The 25061-nt window shown below is 50.4% G+C and overlaps 5 protein-coding genes across 5 annotated transcripts; 3 read left to right on the top strand and 2 right to left on the bottom strand.

Annotated features, from left to right (window-relative positions):
- Nucleotides 1-2014, bottom strand: T310_5108 (Kinetoplast-associated protein-like protein; the record flags this gene model as incomplete). Its single annotated transcript, XM_013472028.1, has 4 exons — nt 1-1055; nt 1127-1486; nt 1605-1848; nt 1880-2014. Coding segments are annotated over 4 exons (1794 nt in total), but the record flags the coding sequence as incomplete, so codon positions are not given.
- A 2733-nt stretch (nt 2015-4747) lies between these two features.
- Nucleotides 4748-6772, bottom strand: T310_5107 (Gamma-glutamyltransferase; the record flags this gene model as incomplete). The annotated part of the gene is made up of 4 exons (XM_013472027.1): nt 4748-6019; nt 6104-6453; nt 6527-6545; nt 6611-6772. 4 exons carry the CDS (start codon nt 6770-6772, stop codon nt 4748-4750), a joined length of 1803 nt encoding a protein of 600 aa, XP_013327481.1.
- A 653-nt stretch (nt 6773-7425) lies between these two features.
- T310_5106 (uncharacterized protein) lies at nt 7426-8904 on the top strand (the record flags this gene model as incomplete). Its single annotated transcript, XM_013472026.1, has 3 exons — nt 7426-7706; nt 7774-8083; nt 8158-8904. The coding sequence occupies 3 exons, from the start codon at nt 7426-7428 to the stop codon at nt 8902-8904; spliced, it is 1338 nt and encodes a 445-aa protein (XP_013327480.1).
- A 3350-nt stretch (nt 8905-12254) lies between these two features.
- Nucleotides 12255-12777, top strand: T310_5105 (uncharacterized protein; the record flags this gene model as incomplete). The annotated part of the gene is made up of 2 exons (XM_013472025.1): nt 12255-12320; nt 12385-12777. 2 exons carry the CDS (start codon nt 12255-12257, stop codon nt 12775-12777), a joined length of 459 nt encoding a protein of 152 aa, XP_013327479.1.
- Nucleotides 12778-18457: 5680 nt separating this feature from the next.
- Nucleotides 18458-21555, top strand: T310_5104 (C2H2 finger domain protein; the record flags this gene model as incomplete). Its single annotated transcript, XM_013472024.1, has 5 exons — nt 18458-18567; nt 18778-19147; nt 19201-19334; nt 19389-19930; nt 20003-21555. 5 exons carry the CDS (start codon nt 18458-18460, stop codon nt 21553-21555), a joined length of 2709 nt encoding a protein of 902 aa, XP_013327478.1.
- Between the last annotated feature and the right edge of the window lie 3506 nt (nt 21556-25061).

The raw sequence follows: 25061 nt of genomic DNA, 5'->3' as shown, positions 1-25061 counted from the left end.
AGCTTCATCGGCAGGAGCTTCTTCTGCAGGAGCCTCCTCCGCGGGAGCTTCATCGGCAGGAACTTCCTCAGCAGGGGCTTCCTCGACAGGGGCTTCCTCAACAGGAGCTTCATCGGCAGGGGCCTCTTCCGCTGGGGCTTCCTCTGCCTGGGCTTCCTCCGCTGGAGCCTCTTCAACGGGAGTCTCCTCAGCGGCAGCTTCTTCTGCCGGAGCATCGTCAGTAGCTCCCTCCTCAGCAACCTCCTCAGCAACCTCTTCAGCAGCCTCTTCAGCAGGCACTTCAGGTGCTTCCTCGGCAGCAACCCCTTCAGATGGTCCTTCAGCAGTTTCCGTTCCTGCTAAATCTTCCTCCGGCTTTTCCTCCTCTTCTGCCGGGACTTCCTCCGCTGGGATTTCTTCTGTTTCTTTTGGTGGCTCTTCTTCAGGTACATCTTCTGGTTCTCCTTCACCTTGCTCCTCTTCGACTGCCTCTGCTTCTGGCTCCTCTTCAGCAGACACTGCTACCTCCTCGGCGGGTTGTTCTTCTGCATCAGCCGGGTTATCTTCTGCTGGCATCTCTTTAGCATCTTCAACCTCTTCTTCCTCTGGGGAAGCCTCCTCAGCCTCAGCAGGCGTCTCTTCACCAGGAGCATTCTCAAGGGGCACATTCTCTTCTTCAGCCTCCTTGCATTCTGAATCATCGCCGGCCGTTGTAGGTTCTGCGGCATCTGTTGCTTCATTCTCCTTGTCGTTGGAGGGATCTTCCCAAGATTCAGCCTCCTCTCCGGACGTAGCGTCGGTTGGTTCTGCTTCAGCTTTGTCTTCTGGAGTCTCAGCCTCGCTCTTCTCTACTTCATTTTCGGCTGTTGGTGAATCTTTTTGCTCGGAATCCTCTGTTGGCTCCTCTTTTCCATCTCCATCAGCGGGGTCATTCGATATTTCCGGATCTCCTTCTGCACTATCTTCAATGATGATTGCCACTTCTCTTTCTTCTTCTTCAGCATCCTCTGCTGCCTGCTTGGCCTCGGCCTCTTTTTCTGCCTCCACCTTATCTAGTTCTGCAGAAGGATCGCATTCTGGAAAATTGTCATCATCTAACCCGTCAGCGCTGATATTAAATCCAATCTACGCAGTTTGATTTACATACCATTGTTGTCCCATGGGTTCTCGTCATCAGCTGGTTTAACGGCTACTTCGTTTGGTTCTTCCGACGCCTCTTCTGGTGGCTTGTCATCATTACCGGGCTCTGCGCTATCGTTTTGAGCTTGGTCGTCGGAAATATTGTTCTCCTCTGCTGGCTGATTTTCAGCGGCTTTCTCCCCATCATCCCCACCTTGCTCGCCTGCGGCCTCATCAGTTTTACCATCCAGTCCTTGATTTTGACTTGAATCCTCAGTTTCAGCTACAGCTTCCTGGTTCTCGTCATTTTGATCTGGCTTGTCTTGGGGTTGATCAGAGGATTCTGGGTTCTCGGAATCAGGAGCAGGTGATTCTGATGAGTCCGGAGCTGAATAATGCGAACACAGCGCAGGACAAAAAGGTTAGTATATTGGTCATTCATGATGATCAACAAGACGATAAATCGCGCAGCTGAGGAATGAAGGGGAGGGTCCAATCCAGCTTACCTTCGGGTTCAGGTGGTGAGGACTCTTCAGCAGGAGGTGGAGGGTTGTCCTCAGAGGGCTTCTCTTCCGAGGTATTTTCTTCGACTACCGGGTTGCCCGTCTCATCCCCCTTTTCCGCTTCCGTGTCAGCAACGTCTGCATTAGGGTCCGGCGACAATGATACCGTAGCCTTAGGAACAATAGGATAATATGAAAATTTCAGAGTCCGACGATCAAACGTTTGATAGTGATGGTCGTTGAAACTCTGATACTGAAATTTAGGGAGCTTTGCATACTGGAACGTTGGCTGCTCCATCTTCAGGAGCTGCAATTGCCTTGCTGGCGTCTAACTCGGCGAAATTGTTTTCTTCTGTAGTAGGGGGAGCAGCGAGGTTAATAGTATTCTTCTTCTTATTCTTCTTCTTGCCCATAACGATCACGAATCACCGTTGGAAGGAGCTGGAGACTTTCGCGTGGCAAGGGGAACGAAACAATAGGAAGGAGAAGGCTTCTGCAAGTGATTACACAAAGCGATGTGTGGCCACAATCGTAGTAATAACGAAAAGGGGAAGACCAGAGGAGTCCAACGGAACACTTCGCTAATGTAATTGAGGACAGAAAAGGAAAAGCCGCTATGCCAGTGATCACAGCATAAAATAGTCGTGGTGAAGCTGCCTAGCGAACGCAAATGCAGCGTAACCCTCCTTTGGTAACAGCCCGATCAGCCAGATAGGGCATCGAGAGACGGAATCTTGGGGATCAGCAACCGCGTCGACCAATTGCCCTGGAGATTCAATGCCATTGGGGCCACGTCTCGCAGTCTGACGGGTTCCTGTGGAAAGGTGTGGGAATGTAAGGAAAATTCTGGAGCGGACCGTGAGGGTCATCATGATTCCTTCCGCCGGCAGAGCTGCATTGGTATGGATCAGTGAGGGGCAACATTAGAAGCGTGGGGAGAATTGGACTGGCTCGTTTGACGATTAGAGGAGAGATAGTCCGGGGGTCTGAACGACACATGGAGCGGGTCTGGCTGTCATCATGCTCATAATCGTCCCAATGATCTGTGAACGACATCAGATACGTAACCATTAGAAGCCACCTGCTGGCTGAGTCATCTGTATCTGTCAGGAGAGAGGGCGTTGCTCGAGCACAGCTCCGTATCGCGATGCTCATCTTGCCATTCCTGCCCAACGCCTCAGCCAATTAGCCGCATTGGGAGCAGCTGCTAATGTAAGGAAACGAGTTCCAGTTCCAAGAAACTGGTCATAGACATGTCCCACGAGACGCATGCAAGATGAGTGGTCTGTTCAAAGTGAAGCGAAATCCTCAGATGGGCCAACCCCACCTGAAAGTCAGTCGCCATCAATTGTTCGTCCTGAAGCCTATGATGCCCGGCTTAGGCCTCAATTCCCGCGCCACACTTGTACTCGTCATTTTGACTGAAACAATCGGGCAAGAGGAACCCGATTGACTCTTCAGAAGTACGTGGATCTGAATGAGGTGGCAGGATGGGCTCCCAGAATGGCAGCAAGTTTCAGGGACGTCGATTCCATTGGGTTCTTGACAAACAGGCGGACTGATGGAGACGACGGAGACAGTTGGGAATTGGATGCAGGTGGATGACGCCCAAAGAGGGAAAGCGCGTGAGGCGCGCGCCGGGCCGAGACGGAGCGCTGTTCTGGCAGGAGCTGATTGGGCAGGAGCGCACGGCGTCTACCGCACAATCCCCACGAGCTTCACCGAAGCTCGACGTCCGCCGCACACAACATAAACAATCCGCCCTGCCCGTGGCCAGCCCCCTCAAGAGTGGACAGTGAGAGATGCGAGAGCTCCAATGCGATGCATTGTCGTTGGATGTGTCAATGCCAGTCCGAAACATTCGGTCGTTATGCACATCAACGCCTCATGCGGACCTCAACATCTAGAACATTGTTCTCCCATCCAGAATTCAAGAGACTTCGAGAGAATAATGGCAGCGTGAATGATTTGTCTCTGTTTTCTGGTGCCTAAATACAGGGCTGAAGCTGAACACATTGTCGCCCTCCACGTGTACGCTGGTTTCGACTGTGGCGATGTCGAAGTACCGTTTTCCATTGTGATACGTACCACAACTACTCGACACGGGCAGCATTGATCGAGATGGCAGACAGGTCTCCAATTTTCTTGTGGTTGTCGTGACATGCTCATATCTACACGAATACAATGCGTATGCATACGCGTGCATTATCTCCGATATGGAAAACAAAGATCTCCAGATTGGGGCGCAGAAAGGCGGTCCTCAACGATCGATCGATTCCCCAAAGCTGCTAATTTTGGCTGATCAAACGTAATCATCGCTCTGACTTAGGCGAACAATTGATGCCCATCGCCGATTCCTTTTGGAGTACTCTGTACTCGCTTGACTCATAGACTGAAACCTGTACAAGGTCTATTCTTCCAGTACGAGACCCTATTCATCAAATGCAAACAAAGAAAAACCAGGTTACAGGGGTGACTGTTGTACAGGCAGATGATCAGCAAACTGCTCCATGCGCTGAGGCAATTGTGCTTGTGACTGATTTCCAAGCACTCATGACTCGGCTTATCTTTCCTCTTTTATTTTTCCCCTAACAGGAAACTCGCATAACCATCACATTGCCGCCTTAGGCGCACATTTAGCACCGTGGTGGTGTACGGAAGGCGCCGGGTAAAGCAGAAATTAGTGTAGGTTCGCATTGTCGACCTAAGGCAAGGAATGATGGGCATGGTATGTATGGTATTATGCATATATATGGCTGGGAACCACTCGGAAGAAGAAGCGATTGCAATATACCCTCCTTTTCCAAACGACCTTGCGGAAGAAAGAAACGAATTGAGTGACTCGAAGGCTAATTACCTTCTTTTCCCTCACACAGAAAAGGTCAATTGCATGTGACTGGCTAATATCGCCTCTATGGATTCGTTTATTCGTTAAGCTCTCTCTTCCCCTCCTAGTTCAGGCTTACCATGAAGGGAATGGACAGTAAGAATTCTTGCAATTCAGAGCTTGAAAGACACTGATAGACACTATATACAACATATGTCGGGATCATCTCCACTTGCCATGATCTTCTTCGGGACATGACGGAATCAGCAAAGGGAAACTGCAACGAAAATCCCCAAATTGATGTCACTATACAGGAAGTTTACAACGGAATAGCCATTCCGTCACCTCTCGGGTCGCTTCCGGCGCTATAGACCAGCTTTCCGTCATCATAGTGACACCGGATCAATTGGCCCCGACCAAACATGCCCCTCTGGTAACCCGTCAGCACTTCAACCTTGTGTCCCAGCTTACGCAGGCCCTCCACGGCTTCCTCGCTGATTCCCTCTTCCACATAAATGGTTCCGTCCGGGGTTTTGCCGACGGCAGGTGTCCCCGCTCCGATGCAGATCCGCGGAGCATCAAGCGCCGCCTGGGGGTTGAACTTGAACGCTAACATATTGAGAAGAACCTGAACGTGGCCTTGGGGCTGCATGAATCCGCCCATGACTCCGTACACTGAATGCAATGACCCATCGAGGTTGGTAATCATGGCAGGAATGATTGTGTGATATGGCCGCTTTCGCGGGGCGAGCACATTCGGATGCCCTTCTTGGAGGGAGAAATTGGCGCCACGGTTTTGCAAAGTAAATCCGCATCCCTCTGGGATGATGCAGGTTCCAAAGCCTTCGTAATTGCTGTTAATGAAAGAAATCCCGTTTCCTTCCTTATCGGTCACGGCAAAATAGACCGTATCGGAATGATTATGAGCCGGGCTTCCGTGGTCGATGACATCGCAGGCTTTGTTGGGGTCAAAAAGTTTGGCACGCTCGGCGAGGTAGGAACGTGAGATCAACTCTTGAGTGGGAACCTTCTCGACATCAGGATCCGTCACCCACCAGTTTGCGTCCGCAAAGGCGATGCGAAGACTCTCGATCACAGCATGAAGATATTCAGCGGAGTTGTGCTGTGCTTCGGTGAAGCGAGGGATCTTGCCCGTACGCTCCAGCTCCTCGAGGATTCCCAATGCCATCAGAGCCACGATACCTTGACCATTCGGAGGGTGCTCCCACACCTGGACTCCCTGGTCTGACTCGCTGTCACCCTGCTTCTCACCTACGCCCTGGCCGCTGAACTTGAGCGAGATTGCGTCAACTTCCTGGCTACCAATCTCTGCGTGATATTTGAGATCATCCAAGGTAAGGTAGCCCCCAAGATCCTGCACCACCTTCACCAGCGCTTGTGCGATGCGGCCTTCATAAAAACCTTTCTTACCCTCCGCTGCAAGCGTCCTGAACGTTCGGGCAAGGGTTGGAATTTTCATAATTTCGCCTGGCTTAGGAGCTCTCACTCCATCCTTCGCCTTGGGGTCATCTTTGAGCATCTCTCTAAAGTTAGGAGACGCGTCACGGATAGACTGCTCGCTAACATTCCACTAAATCGCATCTTGGTCAGCTTCTCAACCAAGAATTGAGAGTAGCTGCGAGCTGTTCGCAACTAGTGAATTCGGATAGCTTACCTGGTAGGAAGAGATGTCTGACACAGGAAAACCTTCCTCAGCGAGCTCGATGGCAGGCATCAGGATCTGTTCAAGGGAGAGCTTTCCACTGCCAAACTTCTCGACTGTATCGACCCATCCCGCTGCTGCACCTGGGGTCGTCGCCGCGAGAGCGCTCTTCTTAGGAATGTTTCCTCCTTGATTGGGTGCCAATCCTAGATCTTTCCTGATATCGGCTAGGGTGGCCTTCCCAGCATAACGGCCCGAGCCATTAAGCGCGTGGATCTTTTTAGTTTTGGCATTATAGAAGAGGCAAAACATGTCACCGCCAATTCCCGTGGAAGCAGGCTCGGTGACGTTTAATGCGGCAGCTGTCAACGCGATGCGCATACTGCATTAGTTTCCATCGTGGTGATATGATAGATGGGAAGGGTCTGTGCATACCAACTGCGACAGCAGCATCCTAGAAAACGTCGAAACTTTCAGTCAGAGATGATCATCAAAAGGGCCTCCATCACTAAAACTTACCGCTGCATTTCCGCCCTCCCTAAGGATCCTCTGGCCTGCCGCCGCGGCAAGAGGCTGCGTGCAGGCCACGATACCATTGGTGCTGTGGACGACACTCCTTCGACTGGCGAAAGAGAAGAAATCAAGTTTCGGCGGATAAATTGCCTTGGCGTCGAGTGGCATGTTGGAGTAGGATGGATGAGTCTATAATAATATAAGAATCTAGCCAATATATTATACAGTCTGCGGGACAAAAATCAGTTGTTCTTGATCGCGAGGATATCAACTCATCCCAAAGCTCTTCAATAAAGAATCAATCATATATATGTGTAAAAAAAGGCAGCTCGTCGCATGAACATGACTCTTTATCTCTCGGCCGGCGGGGTCTCCGCTCGGCAGTTGCGACAGTTGAGCGGATCATCTCCGACGTCGGGCTCAGGAACGACCTTCCACTTCAGGAAACGGGGATTTCCACAAGACGAATCAAAAGATAAGGGATATTGCCGGGACTGAGGTTATTATGAAATGATATATGCGAAGGAAAATAGTAATGCCACCACTTGCCATTGCCAGACAAAGGGGACAGCTGAGGGGAAGATGCTGCGGGGCGCCGTAATTGGAGCCTGAGGCATCAACTCTGCCCCGCGACTTTGCCGCCGAGTTGATCCTGCTCTGGCAATCTACGAACATTCATTCTCTTCTCCATCTTGCATCAGGCATTCCGTACGTACCGGGTCTCTCTCGGAACAAATGCACACTGCCGTTCTGCCACAACGCTCAGCACTCTGGCTCCTATGAGCCTTCAGATCTGGTTCCTGTCTCGTCCGTAGGACAGGATGGTGGTGTTCGTCGACTATGATGACCAGGGTTCGTACGATGACGCCCATCACCACCGGCCAGGTGATGCGGGCGCTGTTCTCCACCCTCGCGTCCTGCCGGACAAGTCGCCGTTCTTGTCCAGTGTAACACTGTCGTCTGCTCATCCGGATCAATTTCCGCCACAAGGCACTCAAGCTGGAGCACGCCAGGGAGACGATGTCGATGCGACGGCATCTTCTTCCGAGAAGCGTGACCGTCCAAATGACAACGCCTTCGCCGCTGCTCTGAGCTGCTATCCGTATGGGCCACCGATTCTGTCCATGCAAAGCCGTTTTCGTAGTGTAGATGCTAATCGAGATAAACAGTGTTGTCAAGGAAATTGCTAAATCCGTTGACTTGAACACGCTGGACGCGCTCTCCCGGACATGCCGTCAGTTTCGAGCCAACCTATTACCGTTCCGCCATCAGCTGATCAAGTTGACCTTGCGCTGTGAAAACGAGCGTATCGAAACGCTTTCCGATCTGTTGAGCGAAGGGGCAGCCATCCCTGAGAGCCTGAAACATGTCATTAGGTTGATCAATCAAGGCGCCCCGGAAGCTAGGAGACTCACCAGCGGCAGAGTTGGAAAATGTGCTCGTGACATGGTTGCTGAGTGCCGGAGATGCTCCAGGGTAGTGTGTAGGGTAGAGTGACACTGCAATAAGCCACTCCCTGCTGCACGATTTGCGTGCTAAGACCATTGTCATAGAACTGTACCATCAAACCCCCGAGCAATGCAATGCTCAAGAACCGCCTTCGCCGTCTTTGCACTACCTGCCGCTCAGCACCATTGGTTTATCATCTTTATCCGAAAGCGCAAATTGAAAAGGCACCGCCGAACGACCCACCGAGTTTTACCGAATCCGCTTTTGCACGCACGCCATGCAATTGCGAAGACGCAGTATGGCTGTGTCAGACGTGTGGACAATCGCTGCGCAATAATGACACGACATACAGACGCGTGTGGAGTTGGCGGGCCCGCTACAGTACGTATCGGGGAGGTGGTCTGGGGACAGGCGTCGGCGAAGGCAGCCAGGGCGTCAAGTGCGGACGTGGTGAGGATTGCTTAGCTGCCCAGGAGATTGAGCTGGAAGTCGTCTGCGAGGCCGACGAATCGGCAGTGGGTTCGTCCAACCACAGCCACGTTAACGGCCATGGCCATCATGTTAATGGTTATCACAATCGTGGACTTGGTGACTCGACGCAAGCTGGGAGGCTGGACAACCACGAAGAGGAGCCGGGATACTTCAGGCAGGAGATTGTTGGTATCGGTGGTGTCGTGAAGAAAAAGGCGAAGAAGAGAGTGATGGTGGGTGCTTGTGTCGATGAGCACGAGGATGAACACAAGTCAGGCAATTATCTGCTATCGGAGGAAAGTGGACAGCACCGTAGCTGGTGCAGCTGGTGCTGGAGGGTGGTTCCCAGCAAGGAGGATCTGCAGCAGCTGTCACATTGACGCATGCAGAATGCAGCACGCAGAATTCTGAGCAGGATTTGCAGCTGCTTTTTCTCTTGTAAAATACCCGCAGAGTGGCAGAGATAGATACAACAGCATAGTGTGAAATTATGTTAATGTTCAGAATGGGCCTAGTCTTCTTCCCATTCTAGGCATTCTGGCTTCAATCAGGGTTATAGATCAAGAATGACTTTGCTTGACGTAGAAAAAAGAAGACTGGAGGATTGGAGGAGAAAACAGAAGAAGAAGGTAGCGCATTCAACGAGAAGCTGGCTGAGGTTGAGAGTTTTTTTTTTTCCCCCTTACGTTCCTCTTCCTAATTAATCATGTCTAAGAACGAGTGAGAGGTGATTATATATATTCATTTATATACATGTGTAGAAGGCTTAAGACCTGCGACTTTCGCCACTGTCAGGGGGAGTAGATACAAGATATATGAAATATGATTATCAGAGACAGGACAAATAATGGAGGGGAAAGAAAGAAAGAACGAGTGCTATCAGCACTTGGTGAATTTTGCCATTCGGCTATGAATGAAGCACTTCCATCTACCTGTGACGACAAAGAAGATGGAAAGCCACTGAATATGGGAGCTTTTTTTTTTGAGAGCCTGAAAAAATCCAAGTATCATTATGTTCTTTGTCCATATTTCTTAATCTTCTCATTAGTGTGGTTGTTAGGTTTAATGTGATATGTTCTCAGTGTTGGCGGACTTTATAAAAATATATATCTTCGCTTAGTGATAATAGATATTAGGTGCGAAAGATTTAAAAAAAAACAAAAGATATTGTAGAAATTGTTCATTTATTTCTAGTCACAGACACAATTCATTTCACATTGGTAGGTATTATAGCGCACAAATTCTTGATCTTTTATCTCCTCTTCCACATGTATGTAAAACCTCATCATTCTGGCTGCTGTCCCCACCAAGGTATACACATTTATGTCTATGGATCTTTCAATGAGGCCTTTTTTTTTGCACGGAAACAAAAAAAAGGAAAGAAAGAGAAGAAGACAAGAATGTACACGCCTTGGTATTCTGTTTTCATTCATTCATTCCTCCACAATTACCATCATACTAGGAAGGAAGGAAGGAAAGAAGGAAGGAAAGATCCATTGTCTTCTCACTCTCGATTTCCCTCACATCCTACACCGTACACCTGTTCATCTGACTGTCCATCCTCCATTCCTCTTTCGGTTCCCTATTATTTATTTATTCACTCACATTTCTCTCATTCTAGCTATTATTGTCAATTTGTCACTGCTATTGGGGGCGACAGAGTGAGCCTTTTTTTTTCGGTGTCAAAAAAATTTTTTTTCTCACCATCTTCCTGCAGGATTGTGGGGAGGAGTGTATGCATGTACATTAGTTGGGGGAGAGGAACCGGGCGAGTTTGTGTGCATGTACTATTCCCGTACGGGTGAAGGGAAAAAATAAAAAAATAAAAATAAAAACAAACACGATGGTGGCAGTGATATGGGATCAATTTCTAGGAGTTAGATATAGGTAGACATTATTGTCACGAATTATTAGAATTTATCTAGTCTTTTCCTATAAAGAAAAAGGATATTCATATACTTCAGTTCGCAGGACTCTGTATTCCATACAGTTAGGTAGGTACACCGCAGCAAGTATACAGTGGCGCAGGCTTGCTTAGCTGGGGCCGAGTCGGCCGACTTGGGGCGGTTTTCTGTCAGGTCAATGATCATGAAACGAGCGAAGAGTTCATATGTATATAGAAAAATATGAGTATTATATAAACGACTCGACCAGCTACGACTTCGAGAGACAGGATGTCTTCATCTATCCTCAAGATTCTTTTGCTCAAGGACATACAGTGCTTTTGCTTCTGTGTGACTTTCTCCTCACGTGTTCTCACGTGTTGGGCTTCTCATATATTCAACGCCTGGATCCCTGCGAGCTGTGCAAGACCATAGACAGGCTGGCTATCCTGACTAATCCTCGCTTGCAGTCATCCGACACTCCTCGCTTCCATTATTATTACTATTATTATTTACTACCCTTCCCAGTTACAGGACTATCATGTGATGGCCCTCCGATGCAGTTTCGAAACAGCCGGATCTGCAGGTGCTAGAGAGACCATTTCGCTCCGAAGTCCATGGAAGGATCGAAGAATCACCCTAGAACAACCTGAAACACCGGCACAGTGCGTCTGTCAGGGCATGGCACTGCGAGCTTAAAATAGAAGATCCGACTCCCAACACATTGCCGTCTTTACTCAACGCATCCACCTCGGACCGGCAACGTTGGAGGTGGATAACGGCATTTGGCTGGCTGTGAACGTATGAAAGACAGGAGCCAAGACGGAAATTGTTCGTTCGAAGGATCCTCCGCGCGCAGGGGACTCGACAGGGACGTGCATGTCAACATCCAGGGACAAAGGCCAACGGTGAATTAGTTACCGGGTCTGGTAAGGCCTCAAGACTGTCGTTGACTGACACGAGTTAGGATTTGTCACATCGAAGCCTGCAGAACACACGAAGAACACGGGATCCCCCGGTTGATCCGCGCCTTTCCCCATTTTTCCGCCTCCAGTTCTGCAAGATGCAGGTCCGAAGGCCAAGCATGCAAGATCGCAAAGATGGTGTGTTGGGCTGGACGTTGTTTGGGGGCCGTAAGATGGGGATGGTCATCATGCAAGCCTGAAACAGGCGATGCAAGGATAGCACCTGCGCAGGCGAGTATACACATGAGATCGTCAGGCTAGGCATGCGCCGGCGCGTGCACTGGCGAGTAGCAAGCAAGAGGGGTAACAGGTTGGTTGGTGAAGCATGGCGGGGAACCCTGTCCTCCAGATGTGCCTAAATCGCCTAAATATGGCAATCACGCAACAACCTGTAGGCAGGCAGGCGGTCCCTGGTAAGCGTAATGTCACACTTGTCCAGGCTCTCAGATGATGCATATTGCACGAGGAAAGGCATGAAACGACTCCAAGCAGTCCGGGGCACGTCCGGTAGTACCTCAGGATGACTAACAGATTTGCCAAGAATATATGTCCTACTCTATACAGTGTACTCCATGGACTCAGACTCCGATCTTCGGAGTCGTTGGATCATGCTAGGTATTTCCACACCATTTTTCCCTTGGGCAACGCTACGACCAAAGGTTCGCACAGAAGCCAGCTGCAAGCAAGGCGGATACAGTGATAACGGGTGGTCATATCAGTCCAAGGGGGTCCAGATCTTCACGAGGTTCTCCGAGCTTTGCAGATCTGTCCTTCCGTCTTGGTGAGTGGGGCAGGTCGAGAGCACGGAGGAGTTCTGGCCTTTGCATCTCATACTAGTTTAAAAATGACTGACTGATGGGAGCGAAACAAAACGCCGTGATAATGTCCCCACCGTCTAAGTGTTTAGCTGCAGATTTGGCTTGGACGAAGGTAACGAACGGGATGGCTGTAAGTAATGACGGCAGCGATACATTACCGGTGGGGGTTGTGGCTATTTTTACCCGATCCTTAGCGCGATCCTGCAGGATCGCAGGCGCCGATCATGTTTTCTAGAAAACCGACAGAAGGCCCGTTTCGCGCACGAGATCCCGAATCTCCGCTTCGCTCCCCCATTGGCTGCCGTCCCCGGCCACCGGTCCTTCCCCAGGCGGCCCGCCCTCATTGGCCGATGGTGGCGTCGCTGTGGACCGCGTTCCCGCGTGCGGTCGTCGAATACAACCTTGATATCTATTTGATAATGAATTCCATGGTCAGGCCTATCGATAAGCTTGAATACCGAAGCGATGTGGGTCTGGGCCCCAGCACGAGATGCAAGTGCAACAACCCTGACAGTGTTTCAATACGTTACAGAAGTTTAATTTGTTTAGGTAGGGCTCACGATATACCATATTGGGACGAGCCCTAATCTGGTGCAGGTGGACCTGATGCCTGGGGTTCTGTTTGTCATACTACTTCATGCTCTGTAGGGACCAACAGGATTGCCAACTGGCTGATGATAACAAACAACATAGACATGCAGTGCTGTTTCATCACTTTACTACCAGGGTCTACAATCATTAATGCCGGAGGTGGAGCATGGCCTCGTTGCAACGATAATAAAGCATAGACTAGGCAGTTACTCGCTAGGTCCACTCTCCCATATCTATGAGTCTAGGACTTTTATGATAAGATTCACTATTGTTGTTGGCAGAGATTCCCAAAACGGGGGAATCCTCATCATTGATGATTTACAGTTAGGGTATTGCCGTCGAGCTCTCTAATCTGATCTGGAGGACGATGAGATAAGAATTAAGAATACCCCTCAAAACTCAAAAATTGAGATCTGATGAGAGTTAGAGCAACGCGATCGATCTGGCAAGACCTAAATTCTTGACAGCAACTATCGCCTCTTGTCTTTCAATAGTCTCGTATTTTAACCTTCTGATATCTAGGCATAAGAGAGGCCCGTGGCTGTTGTGCGAATTTTGGTTGGTGGTGCCTTAACAAGCTTCGTCCACGTGCTTGTGTCGGCGCATTATATATCACATTCCTGTCTTCTAGAAGGATTCTAGAAAAATCACAATGAAAGTGGAGGAATGATCCTGTTGCCCCAGTGTGGAATCGGGTTGCCCTTCCTCGAAGTCCAAATGCCTCATTACTCCATATGGAGTACATACTACTGCCGAACTTCCCGAACAGATACACTGACGTATTAACATCTCACTGGATCACGTCATTTCGATGTGTCATTTTTTTTTCGGATACATGCATTTTTCCCCTTCTTTATGTTTTGAATCGCCAATATCATTGCCGATAATGTTCCGGTCATCGACGTATTGCCTCAGTAGGAACTGCATGAACATGATCGACGCGGAATGTAATAATTCCATGCCCTGAAGAGACACGTTCCTCATATTATCTTTCTAAATTTGGACATAATTTTGGTTCGTTTCGGCGCGATTGATAAGGAACGAAGTACACCATACGGAGTACGGAGTATACACGGAGACGTCATTCATTGCCTAAAACGCCCCTAACCCCTTACTCCCCTACCTGCATCTACCGACGTCGATGGTCAGGATGAAGCACTGGTGCGAGCAAGGCTGAAACATGAAACATGGCCCTGTAGGGCATAAGCAAGGACACGAGTCATGTATGATGCGGATGTCTTCAACCGATCAGATCCTGCAAGTATCCGAGGCATCTGATTGGCCGCAAGATCCCTGCCAGCCACATGCGGGAAGGGCGCAACGGCGTCTGGGAGTGCTAATTTAGGCTGCCTTCTCGACCATCGCAGCACGGAGTATTTTTCCCGGTAATTCAATTCGAATTTCATACGGAATACATTTCAGGGATTTGAAATTGTATTTCCAGAGAATTCTTCAAAAGAGTTAGGTAGGGAAGAGCACCAAAGCGGTGGCACTCGCTTAGTCATTAACTTTGGCCTAATCCTACAGTCTAAAATAGGTACCGAAATTCATCTGGTAAAGTGATGACAAATTTCATTTAACCCCTCGCTTTAGGTTAGGTGCCTAGCGTGCGAACCTTGAAGGTAGGTAATATCTCCAATTCCCAGGACCCACCCTGGATGGCATGTTAGCTACCTCGTGGAAAATGAGATAGGCCATGGAACGCCGACGAGGTAATCTCACAGTCAGCACTTAGGTAAGCTGACTGGCGTCATCACACCAAGGCATTTCCCCCTGATATCTGACACTAACAACGGCTTTTAAATTATATCACGCAGTGATCTGCGTAAGCAGAATCCTGGCAGCTTGGCTTATTTCATCTACCTGAATTAGACGGAGGTGGAGGCGGAGTTACTGTGGTGACTACAATGGATAGCGCGAGTTGAGCTAGTGAGCTGGTCATCTGGATATTATTTGAGTTTCCACCGAAGATCACGACATTTGTTATATATGCAGCAACGCTCTCCAAGCGCACGAGCCTGATCTTATTGGTTGTCCCATGTGGTGATCATCCGCAACTCCTCCAGGCCATGGATCGCTAGCCCTTATCGCATCGTCAGCGGAATGGGAAATGATCGTCCCAAGGTCCCCAGTTCCAGATAGCTTAGGAGAGCAAAGCCAAGCTTTCGCCAAGCGGGGACTCTGATGACTTCAGATTTCCCAGGTGGGCCTCGGCTTGGTCTCCGAAAGTCTCCGCAGGTCTGATTTGGAAGGTGAATCTGGATGCCTTTCACGGCAGGCTTGCAATTAAAGGATTCCTGGAAGCAGGAAAACTAGTCACGATGACGGCGCTGTAAGGAGACTATGGGATGATTATGGATATTAGCAAGAGTCCAGGCGTCACCAAGGTAACTAAACAGGATGGAATTCAGGCTGTTATTCCCAAGAGGGACTAGTCGGAGTCTCTCCGACTAATTAAGTCCGACGAAGAGCTGATTAAATATGCAGATGGCAATCGCACCAATGAGAGACCCTGATCGGTGTATATTTATGCTCCGGCCGGCGACTGTTGAGGAGGTATTTGGCGAATTGCGCTATTCCCAAAAAGGCGCTAACTTAACGGCTTCAGGCGGGTCCAGCCAAGAGCTGGAGACCTCCGGGATATACAGAATGGGCAGCTGGTGTGCAAAAGAGGTCTTGGCCCTCTGCCTGAGGCATGAGCAATTCTGTATAACCTGTATACAGAGACCGGACTCAACAGAGAACGGAGCACTGAGCACTGAGAGCGCATTTTGCTCATGTTATGCGCCGTGGCCTGACTCCTGACTCTGATCTCTGGTGGCTGGCGCTAACCTCATGTCCCTTGCAAATCATTAGTCTCGTCACTGCATGCATGTATGACGGATCCTGCCTGACCCCTGACGTCAAGGAGAGCAAGCACATGGTGGTCTGTGACAGTCTGACAGATTGCCTCTGGCCAAGTCAATGTTGTTGTTCCTGCCAAATGAGAGAATTATATGTGTCCTTTCTCAAGCTCGACTGACCCCTTGGGACAAACGAGCCGAAGGTAATACTCCGTACGGCCCTCGCAAACTGACCGCAATTCTTAGCTGTTACTCAAAGATTCTCCTCTGTCAGACTACTGACCCCCCCCCCCCTTCTCTCTCGTTATCATTGACGACGATATCAAGAAACCATTATCAGACCCTCCCCTCCACCCCTGAACCCACGAGCAATACAGAGCAGCGAGCTAGCTTCTTTGCACTATTAGATAGGATCATTCCTAGCTGGTGGTGATCTGCCCGACTAAATCCTCAATCATGTCGCAAAGCTGCAGACTCCGCAGGCCACATAGTCCTGCACCTCAGTCCGTCGCGACCGAGCCGACTACCCCTCGTCTCGAAGACCTGAAGGATTCTGACCCCTGCGCGCTCGAGTGGGTGTCCGTGCATATGACTGGCTGGATTTGTCGTGGTACACCCACGTGATAGAACGGTGTTCTGGGAGACCCACCCACGCAGTCCTCGCCCAATCGCCGACTGCCGACCAAGCTTGCAGAACTTCTGCGTTCCTTCCATAATCCATGCCTCTCTCCATGTGACATTGGAATGAATGCCATCCCAGACCGTCGGATGCGCCCTCGTTTGCACGCGACATATGCGCGTGGTCCATTAGCAGTGACTAATCTCCAGCAGTATGCCAGGGACCCTGGTGATGCTGGAACTGGGCCAATTTATTAGGACATGAAGCAAAGGAGCGCTACAGGACTTTCGCCACGGGCTTGTGAAATTGCCTATCGATCTTCCCGCGCCTTCCGCGTGCTGCACATGCTGTAGAATCCGCCAACTTCGGCGCCCTGTAGCAAGAAAACGGTGCAAACGACGGCCTCGTCCTAAACCGCCCGGTGCGTTCCTTATTTTGAAGACTACTCCGTCGCTACTGAAAAAAATGGGCGCCATAATTACAACGGTCGCTCAGGCTGGCCTGAGCAGCAGAGCAGAGCCCGTTATTGAACAGCTCCCCTAGTAAGTAAGTAGTTCGCGCTGTCTAGCACAGCACGGCATTCTCAGCGATGTCGCTGCTATCTGGAGGTGAGTTTCTTTCTATTTTGGGGCGCGGGGTTTGAACCAAGGTTCGCCGGAACGGTGGGTCCACAGCGGACAGCTTCCACATTAGTACAGGTTGTGTATATACGGTGTGCAATGGCCCAATCGCCGTTGATTGTGCTGCGCGGGGCAATTCTCAGCGCATGTGAAAGCCAGCAGATAAGATGGATGCTTGTATTCGAAAGCGGCTCGACTCAGACACCGAGAATATACGGACGTAGGCCACGAAATCGTAGGTGGGTTCTCGACAAAATGTGTCGTGTGCTGAGCTGACGCGCTATATTTATTCCAGAACACGGGACGCCTCGCTTGACTGCAGGCTGCAGACACAATTCTCAGGTCGGCGCAGCATCAGCATGCAGTGTGCTCGGCAGGGTGCCTGATTGGCCAGGGTGCCAAGCAGCCGACATGCAAGAATTACAGCACGGTCCAGTCATATTTTTTGCGTGCTCGAGCTCGTGCCTGATTGACCTGAGGCCAGCGGATTTTTTCTGCTGCACTCGGCCTGGCTCGTTGGTGGACAGGTCACGGGTGTGGCAGTGGGGACTCTGATAGACCTGTAGGACGATAGCCCACTTCCCCAAATTATCTGCCGTCCAACTCCCAACTTCCCAACACCACGTTCCCCGCCAGCGACCGCAATCGAGGTGGTGCGCTCTCTGTCGTGATCATGGCCAGCTTATTGGGCCATTATTTTCGCACGCCAACGTTGACAAGTGCTGCTGCGCCGACACAGCGCCTGCGCCTGCGACTGCGCCTTGGGGACGCTCGCCGGCTCAGCTCTGTTCCTGCGCCATCCAATCCTGCTGGTATTTTGCGTCCGGAACTCCGCACTCCGAATCTGACTGCATGGCTCTGCAGTGCGTCTCTTCGGGAATCCGTAGCATGCGCATCGGAGGGTTCGGCGGTGGTCGAGCCCAGTGCAGGTCCGCGGAGGGTGCGCTGGACAAGCTATTTCGGGAAATTCGCTGGCCGGCAGTAACCACTCAGGCCACGGGCCCGCCCTCCAGAGCGTGCAAGCGCCGGCCGCCAATCAGGGCGCGGCGCCAACCAACACGCTCGCCGGCGTTCCCCAGACCAGCTTGTCAGGTCGCTGGGCATTCGGTATTTGCCCAAGGCCGCCGTTCCCAACTCCGGGCCTGCTCCCACGGTGGCTTGCGGCCGTCCAGCCCGCCGATCCCGCGTCGCCTCTCCCGCACCAGCGTTGATTTAGTTGAACCGCCATGGCGCTGGGCGTCACGCCGTCCTCGCCTAGCATCTCCACCCGCTGTTGCTCGAACCGCGCTCCGTCCCCAGTAGTCTAATACGCCGTCTGTATTTCCATTACCGCCGTACCGTACCGCCGCTCCGTCCGCCGTATCTGCAGCACGCAGGCTTCAGCCGCATCGCCTAACAGCCAGGGTCGCCTTTTTTAGAGCATGCCAATCGCCGTCCCAACCTTATAGCCCTGGTAGCGCCCAGTCCGGCTGCACTAGCGATCCTTGCCGCTCTCTGCCTGGCCCACTTCGTGCGCGTGTCTTCAAGCTTTCTATCTTGGCTTCGCTGCTGCTCCAACATCGCGCCAGGGTGACTTGCATACGGGATCATCACCATGTCCAATTCTAGCGTCCAGCCACCTGCGTATCGTCCTGTCGCCCACGTTTCAAGTCCCGGTTCCAGATTAGGAACTCGCCATTGGTCTAATCAGCTCTCCTCCCCCCCGTTTGTACAGAGTATATCTGGCGCCTCCCACCACCTGTGTAGAATTGCATCTTCTTCCATCGACCTTCTCGAAGCTGACCACTGCTTGTCGCATCGTGTCCTTGTTGTTCCTATCCTCTTCCTTTCCTTCACCTCACTCATCTCTATCTCCTCCCACCCACATACAAATCCCTCCCAGCTCCTAGGCTTATAGATATATACTATGTCCAGAGAGTCGACAACAGAGGTTAACACGACAACTACGAGGCCTTTACCAACCGGTGGTCGGCCGCGACACTCATCCACGTCATCTACCTCGTCCATTGCCGACTCCGTCTCCTCAATGCCTTACAGCAGTCCCGTCCTGGCCTCGCACAAGAAGCAGTCGCATAACTACCTTACTCGACCAGCTCCGCCTACTTCGCACCCGACCACCAGCTTGGCCCCAGCAGACAACAACAACAACAACAGCACGCGCCGGACGCCGAATATCATGGGCGACATTCCTTTGCCCATCACATACACCCCCACCACTCACAGAATCAGCAAGGCCAAGAAGGGGAAGCGGGTGCATGCGTGCGAATTCCCTGGCTGCAACAAGGTCGGTTCTTCCTGTTGGTCTCGTCCCAAGAACTGTCTCTGACAACTGAGCAGGTCTTCACAAGGGCCGAACACAGACGGCGTCACGAATTGAACCACAACCCGGAAGCCTCGTTCCGATGCACCTACGCAGGATGCCGCAAAGCTTTCCACCGATCTGATCTGCTGGCGCGTCACATGGAGAGACAGTACGTTCAACCCTCTCCCCTCCGTTGGTCGGTTGGTGGCTAACCCAAGTCTAGCGAATTGGATGCGCAGTCGGAGGGAGGCTCTGGACGGCACTGGAGACAACAGAGCAAGTCTTCAGTTACTTCCGCTCCTACGACGATGGTGAGCCAGATGCCACCAATCGAGGCCACTTCGGCATCGTACCCGTCAAGTCAAGCGTCCACTCCCATGTCATCGGCCAGCTCGGTGGTTGGGACTCCAGACCTGTCCGGCGACCTCTCTCTCTCGTGGAACGGAATGGAGATACCATTGCAGCCGAGACCAACCGTCTTTGGCAGTCACATCCGTGATTCTGCGGACGACCTCTCCTTCTACTCATCTCCAGACACTTGCGCGTCTCCGGCTTCGGATACGACTGGCTTCGTGATGCAACCCTCATCCGCTCCCACGTCGGTGATGGAGCCGTTTGCCAGTGGTGTCTTCCACCAAGACCTGACCGCATCTCCCATCCAATTGCCCGCCACCACCTCGCGCGAGTGGGATGGTCTTGATGCAGTTTCGGCCCCGCCCATGATGCCTCTCTCTCTGGACGGCAGCGACATGATGCAGCCAGTAGGTGAACCTTCCCTCCTTAAGTGAGAGCCTCCCCCCAATAATTTCTGGCTAACATCGTGGAAAAACAAAAAAGAACCTCCAGTGCCAATACCCCTCTCCAACCTGGATGGGGATGAGTGGTTTGCCTTGCGACGAGAACTTACTTCCGCCCCCGGAGTCGTTTCAGGAAACGACGGCATGGAAATCGTGGACACTGTGAAATGGCAGGACTGCTTCGAATGCTACTGGCAGCACTTCCACCCCCTGTTCCCCATCGTCCATCGTCCAACCTTCTTTGCGACCAAGCCTAGTCCCCTCCTGGCAGGTGCCATGGTTGCGATAGGCTCCCAGTACGATACACGGCCGAATGCAAAGGAATACTCTCTCGCTCTTCTGGAGGCCTGTCTGAAACTGCTTTCAAAGAGGCCCCCCATCACCAGCCGCTCCCGCGTGACCGATATTCAGGCGGTGTTCCTGCTGGAATTTTTGTCTAAATTTCGGTCGCGAAAAGCCGACGTCCAGGTCTCCCACCGTTTTCGGAGTCTGTACGGCAGCTTCATGCAAGACCGGCACTGGGTGTCGCAAAATCCTCTCGCGGTTTTGAATACGCTACCCCGCCTTCCGAATGCAGATGCGCTGAAGAGGGCGCAAAAATTCTGGGTTGAACATGAAGCTAGGCGACGGGTCTTGCAAGCTGCGTTCATTCTTGACATTCAGCAGTCCGTGCTGTTTGGTCAACCCCCGGTCTTGTTGCAACCCAGTTCCGGGACAACCGGCGTCTGGGAACAAGGGTCACGGACGATCGATCTACCGTTCCCCTGCAGCTCGGATCTGTGGGAGAGCAGGCAGGTCGAGGATTGGCTGCGCCTCGCAAAAGCATACTCCCCGGCATCACTGGCCTCTGTAGCCGCTACATTTGGCGAACCTACGGGGCTGAAGGCAGAACAGATCGATCCTTTCCAGTCTATGTTGCTTCTTGCGTATAACTTGTCGGGGCGTGCCCAGAGTCGTGACCTCGAGGGCTCACTCGCGAAGTTCGCGAACACCCTGGAGAATGTGGCCGGTTCTCAACAAACCGGTGCACCCTTGCCAGCGTTGTCCTCGCCCCATTCGCGCACGCTTTTCAGCCATCATGCGCTCCTGGCGGCTCGGTATACGCCTGTTCAGGCTTTGTTGACGGTCAGTGGAGAGTCTTGGCTCTTCAACCGGAAGCTGCCTCAAGAAGGCGACTTTCGAGTTGCAAAGGACGTATTACGGCAGTGGGTCTCGGATACAGACGACGTGAAGAAAGCCGTCTGGCACGCCGTACGAGCATTACAGTATGTCGTGCTCGTTGACACGGCAGCACCGACGGGTTCGTGGAGCAGCTTCCAACCGATGCCGCAGGGAACGGAGCCGTTGGGGATGCTCCAAACGGATTGGAGTCTTTACATCTGTGCGTTGATCTGCTGGGCTTATGGGTTTGACGCGTCGTCGTCAGCATCAGCGACACATCATGAAAGCAGCAGCAACACCGAGCTTGCACGTGCCTACGTCCAGGCGATGGTGTCGATCGCACCAACGTGGGAAGGCATGTCTCGGGAGAGCATTCCGGCCCGTGTGCGATGTAACACCGTGCCGCTTCTTGGAGTTCCTGCGCAGTACTAGACTGCAAGAAGGTCGCATGGGAGGACTTTTGAACGAAGGCGAACGGGTTCTAGCCCGTCTTTCCGAGCCGCGGACGAGTCATGCGGGAGGAATCGGGGGAATGTGGAGCTTCTAGCCAGCCAGCATCTCGAGTGGTCTTGTGTTTTTTTTTCTCTCTTCTTCGAAGTCTATATACATACATAAGGGATTGTCCTGGTGCAAAGGTTGATCAATCTTGGATTGTGGTTACGATTTGATGAGTTTTGTGTTTTTTTTTTCTCCCTGTCTTTCGTTTGGAATTGTACCATTATACCCCTCGTTTTGTTACGTTGTATATGTACGGAGTATAGGTCACAGGGTGTGGTAGAAAGAGTTGTGTGTTACGGTTTTTTTCTTTGGGTTTGATTGGTTTGACTGGTTTAGTCGACTGGTTTGACTTTTTTTTTTACTTACTGTACTGTATGTACGCTTATGTGTGATGTACGGGGTTGCATAGATAGCTCTGGCTTTTTTGCCTGTACTGTACTGTATGTACATAGCCATTTGTCTTGAATGACTAGTTCAATATTGACTTTTTGGATAAGCTTGACATGACTGTGAACGTAGCATCAATGGAAGTTAGTTGAATGGTTACCATGCAACTTTCAGCCTCAGTCAGGGGCATCTCCACCACCAGCCCAGCCCAGCCCAACGGGCCAATAACTGCCGATAGTGATGGGATCCATTGATTAGGTAGCTTTTATAGCCTCGTGCGATTTTACCTAGAATGTTAAGAGTGAAAAAAGAAAAAAGGACTGACAGGACAGGAAAAAGAAAAATAAAACCATGTAACTCCAGACGACGATCATCATTATTAATTTTAATATTAATTGATCCGTGCTTTCGATCGATCTTAGTAATGGAGTAGTAGGACCAGGACTAGGACTCTTTGAGGCTAGATAGACAGATTCGACCGTTCGAGTTTAGCTTACGGAGTACGGAGTAGACTGATAGCTACCCCTAAGTCCGTTACGTATGGAGTAAGACTTGTACTTCGTAAGAACACGACATTAATTATTTAGTTTAAAAAATCCGAGAAGGAAGGATTGCAATATTCGACGAGTCGGGTCGATGACTAACTAATGCCGATAGCTAGCTAGCTACCTACCTAGGTACAGTACATTACCTAGATAGTACCTAGATAAATCTGCCTAGGGTGAAACTACTCCCTACTGCTGCTATAATAGCTTTCTGCCAGACGAACCGTCTCTTGACTGCAAAGTACTCCGTGTCAGGAGTATCAGATCAGCCACAGCTACATCCACATCCACAGACATCCGGCCGGCCGCCCGGGAAGGCTGTTCCGTCGGTAGTCCGATCCTTCTCAAGCGCGGTTGATTCCTTGTTTCACTTGTCAAATTGTGATGAGAAAATAGTTTACAGGTAACAGAGCAGACAGGACGGAGTTCTCTGTCCTAAGCATGAAGTATAAGCAAGCAAGCAAGCTCTACTATACTGTACTGCAGATCTGATCTCATCTGCAAGGTTCCTTAGGTATGGACATGTACTGTACATAGGCAGACTACTAACTAAGCAGTCAGTACTCCGTACTACTCCCTACGGTACATAACTCCATAACTGCCGCTGTCGGATCTTCGTGTTTAATTAGTGTAATTAGTTAGTGTTTGGCAATGACATGCGCTAAGCGATTACTCCCAAGCCAGGATTTATAGAAGTTGGGATTTGCCTAGGATTCCATTCCTATGGAGTGTGAGAAGGAATACTACTATGAGTATGGAGTATGTAACTAATTAACTTACTAATTAATAATTAATAATAATGGTATTAATAACAAGACGAAGAATTATTATTCCTCGTTTGAATCTACGGAGTATACAAACCTGGAATAGTAGAAAAAAACGAGTTTCGCACGGTACTCCGTATAGTAGTAGTTCTTCAATTAATGTGGGCCTGACTCCGGACTAATAGTTACAATTACTCCGTACTGTACTCCATACCTGACGATAAAAGTTAAAAAAAAAGATTCGTTTCCCCATAGAGTAAGTAATCATGGAGGTCCATACTCCGTACTCCGTATAGAGGACCACGTGCACCTCGCACGGACCAATACCACTACCTCCTACCTCATACCTTCAATTGTTGTAGACAGCTACCTAGATAGCCTTCAGGACCTTGACTCCATCTTTTTTTTTTAATTCATACACAGTCTTCTTGTTCATATTTTGACGTTAGTTATGTCCAGCCAGGTCATAACATCTTGTTGTATCCACCTAGCACCCACGTGACGACCACATCTAGATGATCAATAATCAGCAAGGACGAACGAAGGTAAATAAAAAAAAAGAGGAGAGGAAGAGGGAAAAAAAGGGTAGGATTCAAGCAGATTTCTTTTTAGTCTGCAGTACACGTAATTAAAATAGTTATTGTCTATTTAAATAACGTGAGATAAATACATTGTGCCATTATGGATGTCAGTAGCTTATCTACATACAACTTACGGAGTACGTATGTGCATACATCTGTACAGTACGGACAATGATGTCTACCTGCCTGCCTAAGTTACCAAGGTACTTACTTGCCTAAGGTGAGCTTCCTTCCTCCCTTCCTTCCTTCCTTCCAGTTCTTGATCTGCTATCTGCTGGCCCTCTTCCCGTATGAGGAAGGAATACAAATTGCCTAGGTAGGTCAAAATATCGTATAAAAATCTGCGAGCAGCTCTTTCCTTCCTCACTCGGACATCGCCGCTTTAAGCGGGTGAGCTGGGTGAGTCAGGTGATCAGATCACCCAGTCAAGGTGATTTGCTCACCCGCGCTCATTTATACTCACCCCATCTTCACCTGTCCTTCCCTTATAATTGCGCAGGCTGTTTAGCAACATCCAACCCAGGAACTATGCAGAGAAGAGATTGGATAATGAAGGTGGCAGTGCGCCATCCCCTGCTGATGCCAGAGAAAGGGACAATGGAAAAAATTGTGTCCTGCAATCCTGTTTCTCCTCTGTTCTTTCCAACCTTTCGTTTCCTCTCCCTTTCCTCCCCTTCTGTACTTGTTATGATCCTACAGAAATCTTTCTGTATTTCTATACTTATCTCTATAGATTTCCTTCTCTTTTCTTCTCATTCATTCTTCTCTTCTCTTTACTTCTTTTTTTTCTGCCGCAGATTAGTGGTTGAAATTTTCCAAAATGCCGAAGACAAAGGTGGATAGACTTGCTCGTGCCAATACCCTAGTTAAGGCATACAGGGTAATCAGTCTGCTCAACTACCTAGGGAAAGTGATAGAGAAGATAGCGGCAGAGGCCATATCTGACTATTGTGAAACCATGGGGGTACTACACCCAGGCCAAATGGGGAGCCGCAGGCACCGGAGTGCCATAGATGCCGTGGCATGCCTGATCCAGGAGGTACATCAAGGCTGGGGGCAGAAGCAGCTTGCAGGGCCTCTTTTTATGGATGTGAGGGGTGCCTTCGACCACGTGGACCCAGCTAAGCTCGTTAGAAGGATGGGAAAGTTAGGAATAGACGGGG

This window comes from Rasamsonia emersonii (assembly GCF_000968595.1).
Source record: "Rasamsonia emersonii CBS 393.64 chromosome Unknown ctg1118621760239, whole genome shotgun sequence".
Classification (NCBI taxonomy): Eukaryota; Fungi; Ascomycota; class Eurotiomycetes; order Eurotiales; family Trichocomaceae; genus Rasamsonia; species Rasamsonia emersonii.
The sequence above is the reverse complement of the archived record's forward strand: the minus strand, read 5'-3'. Positions and strand labels throughout refer to the sequence as shown.